Source organism: Petaurus breviceps, unplaced genomic scaffold (genome assembly GCF_028583685.1).
Source record: "Petaurus breviceps papuanus isolate PSGF00001 unplaced genomic scaffold, PetGlider_PUasm1.0 227, whole genome shotgun sequence".
Lineage (NCBI taxonomy): Eukaryota > Metazoa > Chordata > Mammalia > Diprotodontia > Petauridae > Petaurus > Petaurus breviceps.
This window is the reverse complement of record NW_027185896.1, coordinates 5,311,408-5,324,522: the sequence shown is the minus strand read 5'-3', so window position 1 is coordinate 5,324,522 and position 13,115 is coordinate 5,311,408. Positions and strand designations below refer to the sequence as shown.

At 42.7% G+C, this 13,115-nt stretch overlaps 1 protein-coding gene across 1 annotated transcript in view; it reads right to left on the bottom strand.

The window, feature by feature from the left end:
- Positions 1-13,115, bottom strand: part of LOC138166901 (inter-alpha-trypsin inhibitor heavy chain H4-like) — a 30,529-nt gene that overhangs the window by 951 nt on the left and 16,463 nt on the right. Inside the window, exons 12-22 of the mRNA XM_069095390.1 lie at positions 7,778-7,917; positions 7,320-7,474; positions 7,021-7,071; positions 6,053-6,190; positions 4,382-4,423; positions 3,221-3,412; positions 2,497-2,677; positions 2,067-2,218; positions 1,312-1,382; positions 1,139-1,213; positions 635-720 (exon numbers count right to left, since the gene is read on the bottom strand). Of these exons, the coding sequence (XP_068951491.1) occupies positions 635-720; positions 1,139-1,213; positions 1,312-1,382; positions 2,067-2,218; positions 2,497-2,677; positions 3,221-3,412; positions 4,382-4,423; positions 6,053-6,190; positions 7,021-7,071; positions 7,320-7,474; positions 7,778-7,917 (1,283 nt within the window). The remainder of the gene's footprint in view (positions 1-634; positions 721-1,138; positions 1,214-1,311; positions 1,383-2,066; positions 2,219-2,496; positions 2,678-3,220; positions 3,413-4,381; positions 4,424-6,052; positions 6,191-7,020; positions 7,072-7,319; positions 7,475-7,777; positions 7,918-13,115) is intronic.

Sequence of the window (13,115 nt, the reverse complement as noted above, 5' to 3'; positions counted from 1 at the left end):
AAGATGAAGGGTATCTAGAGGAATCACAATTAGAATATATGGATATGTTCATTTAGGGAGATTGCTGAGAAATAGATTTGGGCTCACTAGAAGGAAAAACTTGACAATCAAATCTGTCCCCAAATGGAATGATGTGTTTGGGAAGTAGTGAGCTCCCTGTCAATGGTGGTCTTTAATGAATACTAGAAGACCACTTTTCAGAGTTATTGTAAAGGAGACTTGCTCAAATTCCAGTTGGATCTGATGCCCTCAGAAGTCCATCTAGCACAGATATGATATGATCCCAAGGTTCCAAGGTCCTAGCCTTCTATAGTTCTACAGATCTAAGAGTGCCATCCCAAACTGAACCAATGCAAGTCCCTGAGGTAGGTGAGCCTCTTCTCCCACCCCCATCCTCCACACTTCATTATGTGATTCAGTGACTAGGGATTCAGAGACCAATTCTGCCATTGGTCTCCAGGAAATGAGAGGCATCACACAGAATGGTACTGACATGAACTCTGCTTTATAACATCTCTCCATCCTTCTTGCCTCTCCATTTGTCCTAGACAAATAGCAAAGGGCAGGGGCAGCTTCTGGCTGTACTAGGCAGGGGGACCAGAAGAGGAAAGCATAACTGGCCATTAATCTTCACCTTATAAGGGCTGCTCCAAAGACCAGCATAGAAACGTTAGCAGTGGTGCAGTACCACTGCTTCCTTGAAAATCTGTCACGGGCTTTCTGTGAAATAAACAGAGAGATAAACACATACAGACACAGAAACAGAGACAGAGAGAAACAGACAGACAGAGACAGAGACACAGAAATAGACACACACAGTGTTTATCAGAAAAATCCTCATTCAATTATTTGAGGGTTTTGTTTATCATTCTTTCATTTTCAATTAATCATCTTTTTTTCAATTGTCTGTAGTGTCAGATTTATCCATTTCTAAAATGATCTGTGTCTTTCCCCTTACTAATTCTTTGTTTTCTCATCTAATTAATTCCAAAGTTTGCTTTTTCTATTACATGTGATTAGAATTCATTGTGGTTTTCAAAGAGGCTCCATGCATCTTGTTATTTGGAATATCTGTGAGTTCAGGATTATCTAGGGGTGTCAAGGTGCCCCTTTGTTGGTTCAGATCTTCACAAGTTACCTGGCCAAAGGTGCCACCCCTGCCTTGAGTGGTCAGCTCTGTGTTTAGGCATAAGCTGCCCACACTTGATGTTCCCTGGGAGGGTGTGAAAGGGAGGGATTGACAGAACAGAACTCACACACCCTCACTCCCTGCCCATATTACCTGGTGACTGTATACTTCTTTCCCCTCACACTCAGCTCCCTTTGGCCTCCAATCGTGCTTGGCCCAGCAGGATCCCACTGCAAGTCCTGGTAAAATTGACCTAAGAAATAAGAGGTCAGTGGGATATATTAGAGAAAGAGCTGCAATGGGACAGGAACAGAGAATCAGAGAATAGGAGACACACAAAGGGACACACACACACACACACACACACACACACACACACACACACACACAAAGACCAAGAAAGAAACATCTGAACAGAGAGAAAATGATCTCCAGGGATACAAAGAGAAACACAGGGAGAGGGAGAGGAAGATGAAGACAGTCCGAGAGGAGAGGAGAGACACACAGAGACAAAAGAAATGAATTCAGACTCCCATAAAGAGGTAACACTTAAGTGTATACTAGGATAAGGGTTTATTGTTTTTTCTGAAATATGGGGATAACCATTCAGATTTGTGCAAGGATTATCGAAGGGGCAGATACCAGAGAGTGGGGCAGTCAGATGGATAGGAGATGATCAGAGCTGGGGGAATCTAGAAAGGGATAAGAAAAGGGGGGTGGAAGAAGGGGAGTCTTAAGTGTCTCAAGTGGGATAAACAGGGGACAGATGATGGGCAAGGGCAGGGAATGCTCCAAGGGTTAGAGCATGTTAAAAGGAGACTTTGGTCATAGGGTGGGGTGTTTCATAAGGATGATGGTCAGAAAAGGGGATGTGCATAAATGAAGATTGTAGGTGATCGGGGAACCACAGAGAGCTGTGCTTAGGGTCCAGGCATACCAAGGACTCCACTGACTTGGCTGGAGAAGTGACCTGGATCATTTAGGAAGAGCCGCAGTCCAGGACTGGGATGGCCCAAGGATATTAAGCCAATGGTGACTTTGTCTGAGTCACTGAGCAGCAAGGAGCCATTTTCCAAGTTAACCTTCAGCCTGTTGAGAAACCAAGCCCTAAGCAGGGTAGATAGGAGACAAGTCTGGGGCACAGTAGTCAGAAAGAGAATTTCTGCCTCTCCAGGTACAATGGAAGCAGATGTTCAAGAGAACAGACCCTGCCCCCCCCCCCACCCCCCAATGTAGGGATTGACCCTTGTCCACAGGCTCCCAGGGGCCTCAAGGTCCAGCACCTGTGGATCCTGCCCGTTTCTGCTGACCAGTCCTGGGTTAAAAGTCCTCCCTGCTCCTGAGTCCCCTAATTGCCCCAGGCTTACCCAGGCATCACCAAGTACAGCGTCCCGGGCCATTGGTAAGAGGAGCTTTTCCCACCACTGCCACGAGTTATCACAATGCTGTCCTGGGTCACATGCACCTTCACCTCAGGGGTCCTGTAGCTCACCTCAAGCCACATAAACTTATCTGTTCTCCCTTCATACTTGCCAGTCACCTCAATGCCTGGAAACCCAAGAGATTAGAAGGGTTGAGAGCAGCCATCAGGGCAGCAACAAATCACCTCCTCCAGGAAGCCTATGCTGATTAACCACCTCCCTGTGGAAAACCTTCCCATTGAAGCTAGTGTCCTCTTGGGGAAGCCTTCTGGGGATGGGCCCCCCAGCCCTGACTGATCTTCTCCCCTGCGTTTCCTCTTTTCCTTCAGGCTTGGTCTACATTCATTGGTGTCCACCTGTAAATAGCTTCATAAAGGACCCATTTTTTTCTATGTGTGTCTCACCTACTCCAGGAGAGCACAAGCCTAAAAAGCATTGATGTTTCTCTTAGCCAAGATGTGGAAGGTACAAGGGAGGAGAACTTAGCTTTACCCTCAGGGAGTTCCCAATCAGAAGGAAGAACTCTCCAATATAGTACAAAATAGCATTAAAAAAAATGGGAGAATCTGCACAATTGAGGGGAAATATAAACGTGTGTGTGTGTGTGTGTGTGTGTGTGTGTGTGTGTGTGTGTGTGTACACAGCCATGCAGCTCTATCTGTTCACTCACCTTGGACAGGATCAGAGAAGAGACTCTGGGGGGTCAGGGGTGATCCCTTGACATTCACACACATGGTCTCTTCAGGGCGGTTGTTTCTTAGCAAGATAAAATGGGGGGCCCTTTCCACTGGCAGAGTGGGGAAAGGAGTTGAAACTTCGTACAATTCCATCGGAGGTCTAAAATTAGAAGATAGAAGGGAATCTAAGGAAGAGACAGAAATGAACAATAACATTTTAGTTTACATATCTCTCTTCCCATCACAACTCTTTGAGCAAGTATCACCATACCCATTTTAAAGATCAAGTGAGGTTCAGACAGATTAAATGAGCTGCCCAAATACAGGGAATATGCATTGGAGCTGGTATTTGAGCCCAGGTCTCCGGGGTTCTAAAACCAGTGTTCTTTCTATGAACCCCTGGAACTGGTTCTAGGCAGAGTTGTGCATCTTGCCTAGGTCAAAAGTAGAGGACACCAAAATATCTGCTTCCTCTCTAGTCCTCTGGTCTGTTCTGAGTCCCCCCTCTACTTTTCCCTCCCTCTTTCATACCTTCCCCTGTCAAATCTCTTGGGAAAACATACTATAGAAAGATCCCTTTCTTTGAAAAGGAATGGGAAGGGGGCAGGGATACAGAGCATCCCATAAACTGTTAGGCTTGGATGACAGGTTAATTAGCTTAATTGAATGGCTTCTCCCCCCCCCCGCCTTTTTATTGTTTATTATAAGAGAGAACAGGAGAAGGGAGAAAGATATGAAGGGAGTTGATATGAGAATTTCAAATGTCAAATAATTAATTGTAAAGAAAAGAAAAGGGAAGGACCCTGCAGAGGGCATGGATTTAGGCCTTTCAGTGTTCTGGACCTTCATCCTGATGAAGAGAATATAATGGAGGGGTCTAGGATTTGTGAGAAAGGGACCAATCAGGCTTAGATAGGGGAAGTTGGGAAGGGGGAGCTCATCTTCATTCTTTTCAAAAAACCTCCATGCTCCCCCAGCTTTGGTCTCCTAGCTTGGACACCCTCCAAATAAGCACTTTTTGACTTGGCTATGGACAGTGTGGCCATGTCTTTGTCCCTTGTCTTGTCACACTGGACACAGAAAGGCACAACTGACCCACCTAATCTCCATGTAGCCCTTTATTTTCCCTCTGCTCTTTCGTAAATCAGTTTTACCTAATCCTCTGGATGAGGCGTCGTCATCATAGTCCGTGTGCACTAGGAATGAGAGAGAGAGAGAGAGAGAGAGAGAGAGAGAGAGAGACAGAGAGAGAGAGAGGTCAGGCAACCAGGTAGAGCCCTGAGGGCACCAAACCAGAGGACAGAGGAGGCTGGGATTAAGGAACCCAGCAAATACTTCACCTGAATCACCTAAAGAACAGATACTTTCCATATAAGGTCCCAAACCTAAGAGGCCAATTGCAGCCTTTTAAAAGATTGAATGAGAAATTTGAAATTTTCCTTTTCCAAAGTATGCTTGCCAGGCTTCACAGAGGGTGGTAGCTAAGCACCCAGCCAAGTTTAGAGAGCTCATATTCAGGCAACCAGAGTTCTCGTCCCCAGAAGCCACTGCATCACTGTGGGCAGGTAACTTCTCCTAAAGTAGCTCAGTGGCAAAATGGACAGAATGCTGGGCCTAGAAGTCAAGAATATCTAAGCTCAGGTACTTAGTTATGTGACCCTAGACAAGTCATGTCACCTCCATTTGCCTCGGTTTCCTCAACTGTAGAATGGGGTTAATAACAGTATCTTCCTCTCGGGGTTGTAGTGAGGATTAAATGAGATAATATTTGTGAAGCAGTTAACACAGTCCTTGGTACATCCCTTCTCTGGATGCTAGTTTCTTTCTCTGTAGCTAACACTATAATGCCAGGGGTATGCTGACAAATGTTTAACAACCAGTTCTCTGGAAGGAAAAAAAATGAACTCATGACATACTTTTACATTTAATTTGCATTAGTAGTTTCTCCATCACTTTCTTAAATCTAGAAAATTAGCAAAACAAATAAATCAAGATTTGTAGCATTTGCAAATTTCCAAGGTATAAATGCTCATACTGAAAATTATTCCAGTATACCCCTGTCTAGGGCTTTAAGGTGTACAAAAGACTTTATATGGAATCTCATTTAATCTTCCCAATGACCCTGTTAGGTAGGTGTTGTTATTGGCATCTCCATTTTATGGATGAGGTCTAGAGAAGTTATATGACTGGCCCAGGGTCACATAGCTAGTAAGTGTCCAAAGTTGGACTTGAACTCAACATCTTCCCTACTCCAGGTCCAGCACTCTGTGCACTATAGTGCCACATAGATGCTGCACAATGATGAGACTGGTCTAGATGGCCACAAAGGGTCCTTCTGGCTCATGTTTTCTGAGAGTCTGGTCCTGCTCCTAGCTAATCTGATGGCTGAAAATCTAGACTTCAAAACCAGATAAATCAGAGGACAGATCAAAGCAAATCTGGGAATCAGTGGGACATCACAGAGCTACAGGAGAGGAGAGAGGACCAGTCACACTCAGCTGAGAGAGAAAAGAAGGTGGGAGGTGTGTCTCTTTCTGTGTTGGCCCATATCTTTGGGGGACTAGGGAGAAGAAGGGTGAGGACAGAGAAGAGATGGCCAGGTTCAGCAATGCTCGAGGCCAAGAGCAGGCAGTAAGGAACATGGAGTGTGCCTTGCCCATATTCACTCAACTCTCTATGGAATAAAGTGTGCATGGAGCTCCACCTCCTCCTCAGAGCCTTCTGGGATTGCTTAGGAACCCTCTCCTCTTAATAATGAAAGTGATGGTCCCAGGATGATGTTAGTAACAGTGTAGCAAAGGTCCCAAGGCTGTTAGTTGACTTACTATCAAATGTGGGTGCTCCACTAAGAAAGAACCTTCCTGGAGGACCAGGTAAAAGATCTGGGATACCTGGAGAACCTGAAGGCCTCCGTATTCTCAGAAATCCTTCTCTCTTTGGGGTCCTTGGACTGTGGGAAAAAGCTGAAAAGGAGGCGGAAAGGTGAGAGAGGAAGTCTGCCACAAGGGCAAGTGGTAAGTCTGCTCTTACTCCCCAGGAAGAGGATCCAACAGAGGCTTCCTCCACAGGGGCCATTCCTGAGAGAAAGCCTAGCAGAGCCCTCCGATGCCTGAACCATCAGAGGGGAACTTTTTTTTTTTTGTCAGCAAAGGAGAAGGATTCCTTAGCACCATTCACACTTTCTCAGGAGGATTCCTTGTTTCCTCCCTTCTAAGAGTGTCTCCAATTCATGCTGTATATATTTTGTTTGTACAGAGTCCCTTTCATGTTGCCTCCTCAATTAGACTGTGAGCGCCTTGAGAGCAGGGACTAAGGTTTTTTGGTTTGTTTGGGTTTGGGTTGGTTTTTTTTTTTTTTTGCCTTTCTTGTATCCCCAGTACTTAGCATCTGGCACATAGTAGGGATTAAATAAATGTTTGTAGACTTGACTTAACAATGGTGTGTACCAAATTCCCAATCACTGGAAATATTCAAGCTAAGGCTCGGTAACTATCTGTCCTTGCTGTTCTGTTCATGTGAGTTGGGAGTGGGTGGACAGAGGTGAAGAAGTTGGACTAGATGCCCCCGAAGATCTCTGCCACATTGTGGCTCTATCTGCTTTGTGAACTGGTAAATTGGAGCCCATTTATGGTTGAGGTCAGGGTAAGGATTGAATTTGGGGACAGGGTCAGAACTCACTCTTTTTTGGTGTGAAAGCTGTCTGTGGACAGATTTGACATTAAAACACTAGATAATCTCAGTCACACAGTCACATGTGTCTCCTAGGTTCTGCTCCAAGAAATCTAGTCTTTACCTGTGTTATGACTTTTGGCTAACAATGAAAATGAAGACGACATATCATTATCTGGAAAAAAAAAAAAAAAAGGAAAGAGAAGTTGGCTTCCAGGTTCTTCCTGACTCTGCCCCCAAAGGCCCTAGTGCAGCCAACCTCTCAGAGAAACAGAGCACTGGAGCCCTCAGGGCAGGACAGAAATGGGGGTAGGAGGGAAACCTGGGCAGTGAAGGTTAAAGGACCTGGAAAAGTCTGGTTCAGGAAATGCTCCTGACCTCCAGGAAACCCCCCACCACCACCACCACCCATTCACTGCTCACCTGCTTCCAATGGCTTTGAAACCACCTGGGTCTGATCCTGACCCTCTGGTTTAGTGACCACCATAGATGTGAGTGGAGTGACAAAGCTGAATTTGAGGGACAGGTCCAAAGCCCGAGCTTCCAGGCTCTTCTGCTCATCACCCGAGGCTGAAACACTGAAGGTGGAGGCCTTCAATGCTGGCCCCTTTCCCTCTCATCAATCATTCTTCTGCTCCCTTTGGCCCCAAGGGGGCTCATCACTCTAGCCTCCACTGCTCTGGAAATAAGGCAGTGGGCTCCTTCTGTCTCCCTTCCAGGATATAACAGAGCCACCCAGATCCTTCATCCCCCCTCTACCCTACAGCCAGACTGAGAGATTGCCCAGGAGGAGAGCACTCACTCACGGGTGTCAGTGACCTAGGTGAGCTGCAGAGAGTCTCAGTGCTTTCCCCAAGGTCACAGGGACGAGGGGCACTCACGCTTTCTCCAGCAGCTGCTGGATGGTCAAGTATGCCCACAGGCGCTCCATGAAGTTGTGGAAAATGTACTTTGGGCTCTGGAAGACTTTCTCCTTGTCTGCAACATTTACTTCTGTTTGGAAGGTGAAGTTCTGGGCGTGCTGAACAGAAGGGAGATGGGGGTGAAGGCAGGCATTTGCCTGGGGCTCTGCTCAGGCCCTCGCCCCTTTCCCCCTTCCCCCAGTTGGACAGAGAAGCATCAAATTATGCTGGAACAATTCCAGACAATCTCCCTGGCCCTTGCTGGCTGGCTGGTTGGCTCCATTAACTTAACATCACCATCTTAGTTCATCATAAAACAAAAAGCTATTTTATACATCTACCATATATAGAGCAATATTGAGTTTAGAATTTCAAAGAACTTTAGAGGTAACCTATTCCGGGATATTTTATGGATGAGGAAAATGAGGCCGAGAAAAGTTAAATGATCTGCCCAAAGTCATGTAGGGTAAGTAGCAAAGCTAGGATTCTTTCCCCACTAGAGCAAACCTATACTTCCTCTAAGCAGAAGCAGATTAATCTCTATTTCTTGTGATAGCCCTTCTTATACTTGATGACAATTTAGCCTTCTTTTTTCCAGGTCAAACATCCCCTGTTCCTGTGCCCAAAGGGCTATAAAACTTTGCACACCCTTTGGCCCAGCAATATCACTGCTAGGTCTATATCCCAAAGACATCCAGAAAAATGGAAAAAGGATCTTTTTTTACAAAAATATTTATAGCAACTATTTTTTGTGGTAGCAAAGATTTGGAAATTGAAGGGATGCCCATCAATTAGGGAATGGTTAAACAAGCTGTGGTATATGATTGCAATGGAATATTATTGTGCTATAAGAAATGACAAGTAGGATGATTTAAAAAAAACACCTGGATAGACTTACATGAGCTGATACATAGTGAAGTTAACAGAGCCAGGATAATGTTGCACATAGTAACAGCAACAATGTTCGATGAAGACCTGTGAATGACTTACATATTCTCAGCACCACAATGATCTAAGTCTAACACAATCCAAAAGGACTAATAATAAATCATACTATATGCCTCCAAAGAAATAACTGATATTGTTTGAATGCACACTGAAGCATGCTATTTTTCACTTTCTTTCTTTTTTTCTCTTTCATTTGAGTCTTCTTGTACAAAATGATAAATATGAGATGTTTCACATAATTGCACATGTATAACTTATATCCGATTGCTTACTGTCTCAGGGAGGGAGAAGGGAAGGAGGGAGAAATAGAATTTGGAACTCAAAACTTTAAATAAAAATGTTAAAAAACAAAAGGAAGGGGTGGCCAGGTGGCTCAGCGAGTAAGAGTACCAGCTCCAGTGTCGGGATGACCTGGGGATCGAATCCCGGGCTCAGATACTCAGCACCACACCCAGAAATAACTGGCCATGTAGCCTTGAGCAAGTTACTTAACCCCGATTGCTTAAAAAACAAACAAACAAAAAAAGGAAACTATAGACCAATTTTCTTAATAAACGCAAAAATTTTAAATACTAACAAGGAGATTATGGGAAAATATCACAATGAACATAGACTAGGGTGAGGCAGTATTTTTTCCAAGAATGGAGGGATGGTTCAATATCAGGAAACCTACCAGCATAAATGACCAGGTCAATAATGAAAACAACAAAAATCATATGATGCAGATACAGAAAAAAACCTTTGACAAAATACAGTACCCATTCCTATTAAAAACACAAGAAGCTATAGGAATCAATGGAGCCTTTCTTAAAACAATAAGTAATATCTATCTAAAAACCAACAGAAAGCATTATCTGTAATGGGGATAAACTTGAAGTTTTCCCAATAAGATCAGGAGTGAAGCAAAGATGGTATTATCACCACTATTATTCAATATTGTACTAGAAATGTTAGTGAAAACAATGACTAGAAAAAGAAAGTGAAGGAATAAAATAAGCAATGAGGAAATAAAACTATCCCTCTTAGCAAATAATATGATGGTATATTTGGAAAATCCTTGAGAATCAATTAAAAAGCTAGTTAAAATAATTAACAACTTCAACAAAGTTGCAGGATATAAAATAAATCCACATAGGTGATCACCAGCATTTCTATATGCTACCAACAAAACTGAGCAGCAAGAAATAGAAAGATTAATTCCATTTAAAATAATTGCAGACAATATAAAAGACTTGGCAGTCTACTTGCTGAGACAAATCCAGGAATTATGTAACATAATTATAAAATACTCCTTGCATGAATAAAGATAAATAATTGGAGAGATGTTACTTGCTCATGGGTAGGCCAAGGCAATATAATAAAAATGACAATTCTACCTAAGTTAATTTACTTATTCAGTGCCATTCCAGTCAAACTACCAAAGAATTATTTTATAGAGCTAGGAAAAATAGTAATAAAATTCATCTGGAAGAACAAAAGGTCAAGAATATTAAGGGAATCAATTAAAAATGTTAAGGAAGGTGGGGGAGGCCAGGTAGCATAGAGAGTAAGAGCACTGGCCCCAGAGTCGGAATGACCTGGGATCGAATCTGGGCTCAGACACTTAGTACCCACCTAGAAACACCTGGCCATATAACCTTGACCAAGTTACTTAACCCCAATTGCTTAAAAAAAATGTTAAGGAAGGTAGCCTAGCAGTCTTGGGTATCAAATTATATTACAAAAGTGGTAATCATCAAAACAATTTGCTAACAGCAAAGAAACAAGAGTGGTGGATCAGTGGAATAGATTCCCTAAACTATGAATGGTAGTAAATGAACATACTAATCTAGTGTTTGATGAACCTGAAGATCTAAGCTTTTGGGGAAAGAACTCAACATTTGACAAAAATTGTTCAGAAAACTGGAAAGCAGCTTGGCAGAAAACAGATATAGATTAACATCTCACACTGTATACCCAGATAAGCTCACAATGGATAAATGATTTAGACATAAAGGATGATATCATAAGTAAGCTAGGGGAGTATAGAAAAATGTACCCATCAGATCAGTGGATAAAGAGTTTCTGACCAAAGAAGAGGTAGAAAGAATTAGAATTGGGCAAGTAAAATAGAGAATTTTGATTATGTGAAATTAAAAAGGTTTTGCACAAACAAAACTAATGCAGCAAAGATCTAGAAAATAGGAAACTGAGGACGGGGTAGAATTTGCAACAAGATTCTCTGATAAAAGCTTCTTTCTCAAATATATAGGAAACTGAGCCAGATTTATAAAAATAAGAGCCATTTCTCAATCGATAAATGGTCAAAGAAGAGGAACAGGCAGATTTCAGAAGAAGAAATCAAAACTATCTATAGTCATATGAAAAAGTACTCTAAATCACTATTGATTAGAGAAATGCTAATTAAAACACTTCTTAGATACTACTTCAAAATTATCAGATTGGCTAACATGACAGAAAAAAAATGACAAATACTGGAGGGAATGTGGAAAAATTGGGACACTAATGCACTATTTGAGGAGTTGTGAACTAGTCCAAACACTCTGAAGAACAATTTGGAACTATACCCAAAGAGCTATAAAATGATTCATGCTCTTTGACCCATTACTAGGTCTGTATCCCAAAGAGCTCAAAGAAAAGGGGAAAAAATCTACATATACAAAAATATTTATAGCAGCTCTTTTTGTGGAGGAAAAGAATTGGAAATTGAGGGGATGCCCATTAACTGTGAAATGGCCGAACAGGTTATGGTATTGGATTGTTATGGGATACTATTATTGTATAAGAAAAAATGAGCAGGATGTTTTCAGAAAAATCTTGGAAGACTTTTATGAACTGATGCAAAGTAAAGTGGGCAAAACCAGGAGAAAATTGTACAGAGTAATAGCAATATTGTAAGGATGATCAACCATCAAAAACCTAGCTACTCTGATCAAGACAATGATCCAAAACAATTCAGAGGACTTATGATGAAAATTTCCATACATCTCCAGGGAGAGAACTGAGGGACTCTGAAAGCAGATTGAAGCACACTTTTTTAAAAAATTATTTTTATTTTTTCTTTTGTTTGTGTTTTCTTTTGCAACATGGCTAATGTGGAAATGTTTTGCATGACTTTATGTGTATGCTTTATATCAAATTACTTGCCTTCTTAGGAAAGATGTGGGGAGGGAAAGAATTTAGAACTCAAAATTTTAAAAAATTGATTGTTAAAAGAATGTTTATGTGTAATTGGGAACTATTTGATGAAATAAAACAAATAAAAGGTCTTAGCATTTTTACTTTCCCCTGTCCTTTTAAGAAAGCTTCAGGGTGGAGTCAAGATGGCGGAGCAGAAACAGAACTCCCATGTGGCTCCCGCTTCCACCTCCTCCAATTCATGTAAAAATGACTCTAAACAAACTTTGGAGCTACAGAACCCATAAAATGACAGAGAGAAGCCAACCTCCCACTGAAGACAGCCTGGCAGGCTGGCAGGAAGGGGCCAATGCAGCACTCTGGGATCCAAGCCCAGCCCCAAATGAGCTGGAGGCTTTAGCCTCAGGGTGGCCACAACCAGCTGGCTGGAGGGACTTCAGATCACCAGCAGCTGTGGCAGTTTCCAGAATTATCAACCCATAGATGCTAAGGACAAAGTGAGAGGTCAGTGCAGTGTGGACTTTGGGAACCAGGAGTTCGGGAGTATGGTCTGGCCTTTATCCCCTGGAGGGAGAAGTGGCTGAGGCGCTGTGGCCATGCAGCCACTACCACATGGCAGCTTCAGCTCTTGGCTTGCAGATGGTAGGGGGACCAAGTGAACAGTCTGAGGGGTAATCATTCTTGCTTTAACCTTCTTGGATCTGGATCACTGTCTAGGGTGGAGGTCCTGGGGTGCATGACCAGTTTATCAGAGCATGTGGAGGCTTCAGAGAGGGCACCCAACTAATAGCTCCAGAAGTTACAAAAACCCCAGAGATTTGGGACAAAGCTCTCCTCTCTGGTAGCAGAGTTCTACTGTGGCAAAAAGTTCAAAAGTCAAGTAATTGAGTGGTAACATGAGCAAGCAAAGGAAGCAAAGCAAGCAGAGCCATCCGGCATTAGACTCCTATTTGGGGGACAAAAAGGATCAAAGCATGGAACAGGAGGAAGACAGTGAAGTCAGAACTCCTGCACCAAAAGCTTCCAAGAAAAATATGAGTTGATTACAGGCCATAGAGGAGCTTAAGAAGCATTTTGAAAACCTAATAAGAGAAGTGGAGGAAAAATTGGGAAGAGAAATGAGAATGATGCAAGAAAATTATGAAATGAGAGTCAACAACCTGACTGAAGAAGATAACACCTTAAAAAATAGACTAACTCAAATGGCAAAAGAGGCTCAAAAAGCCAATGA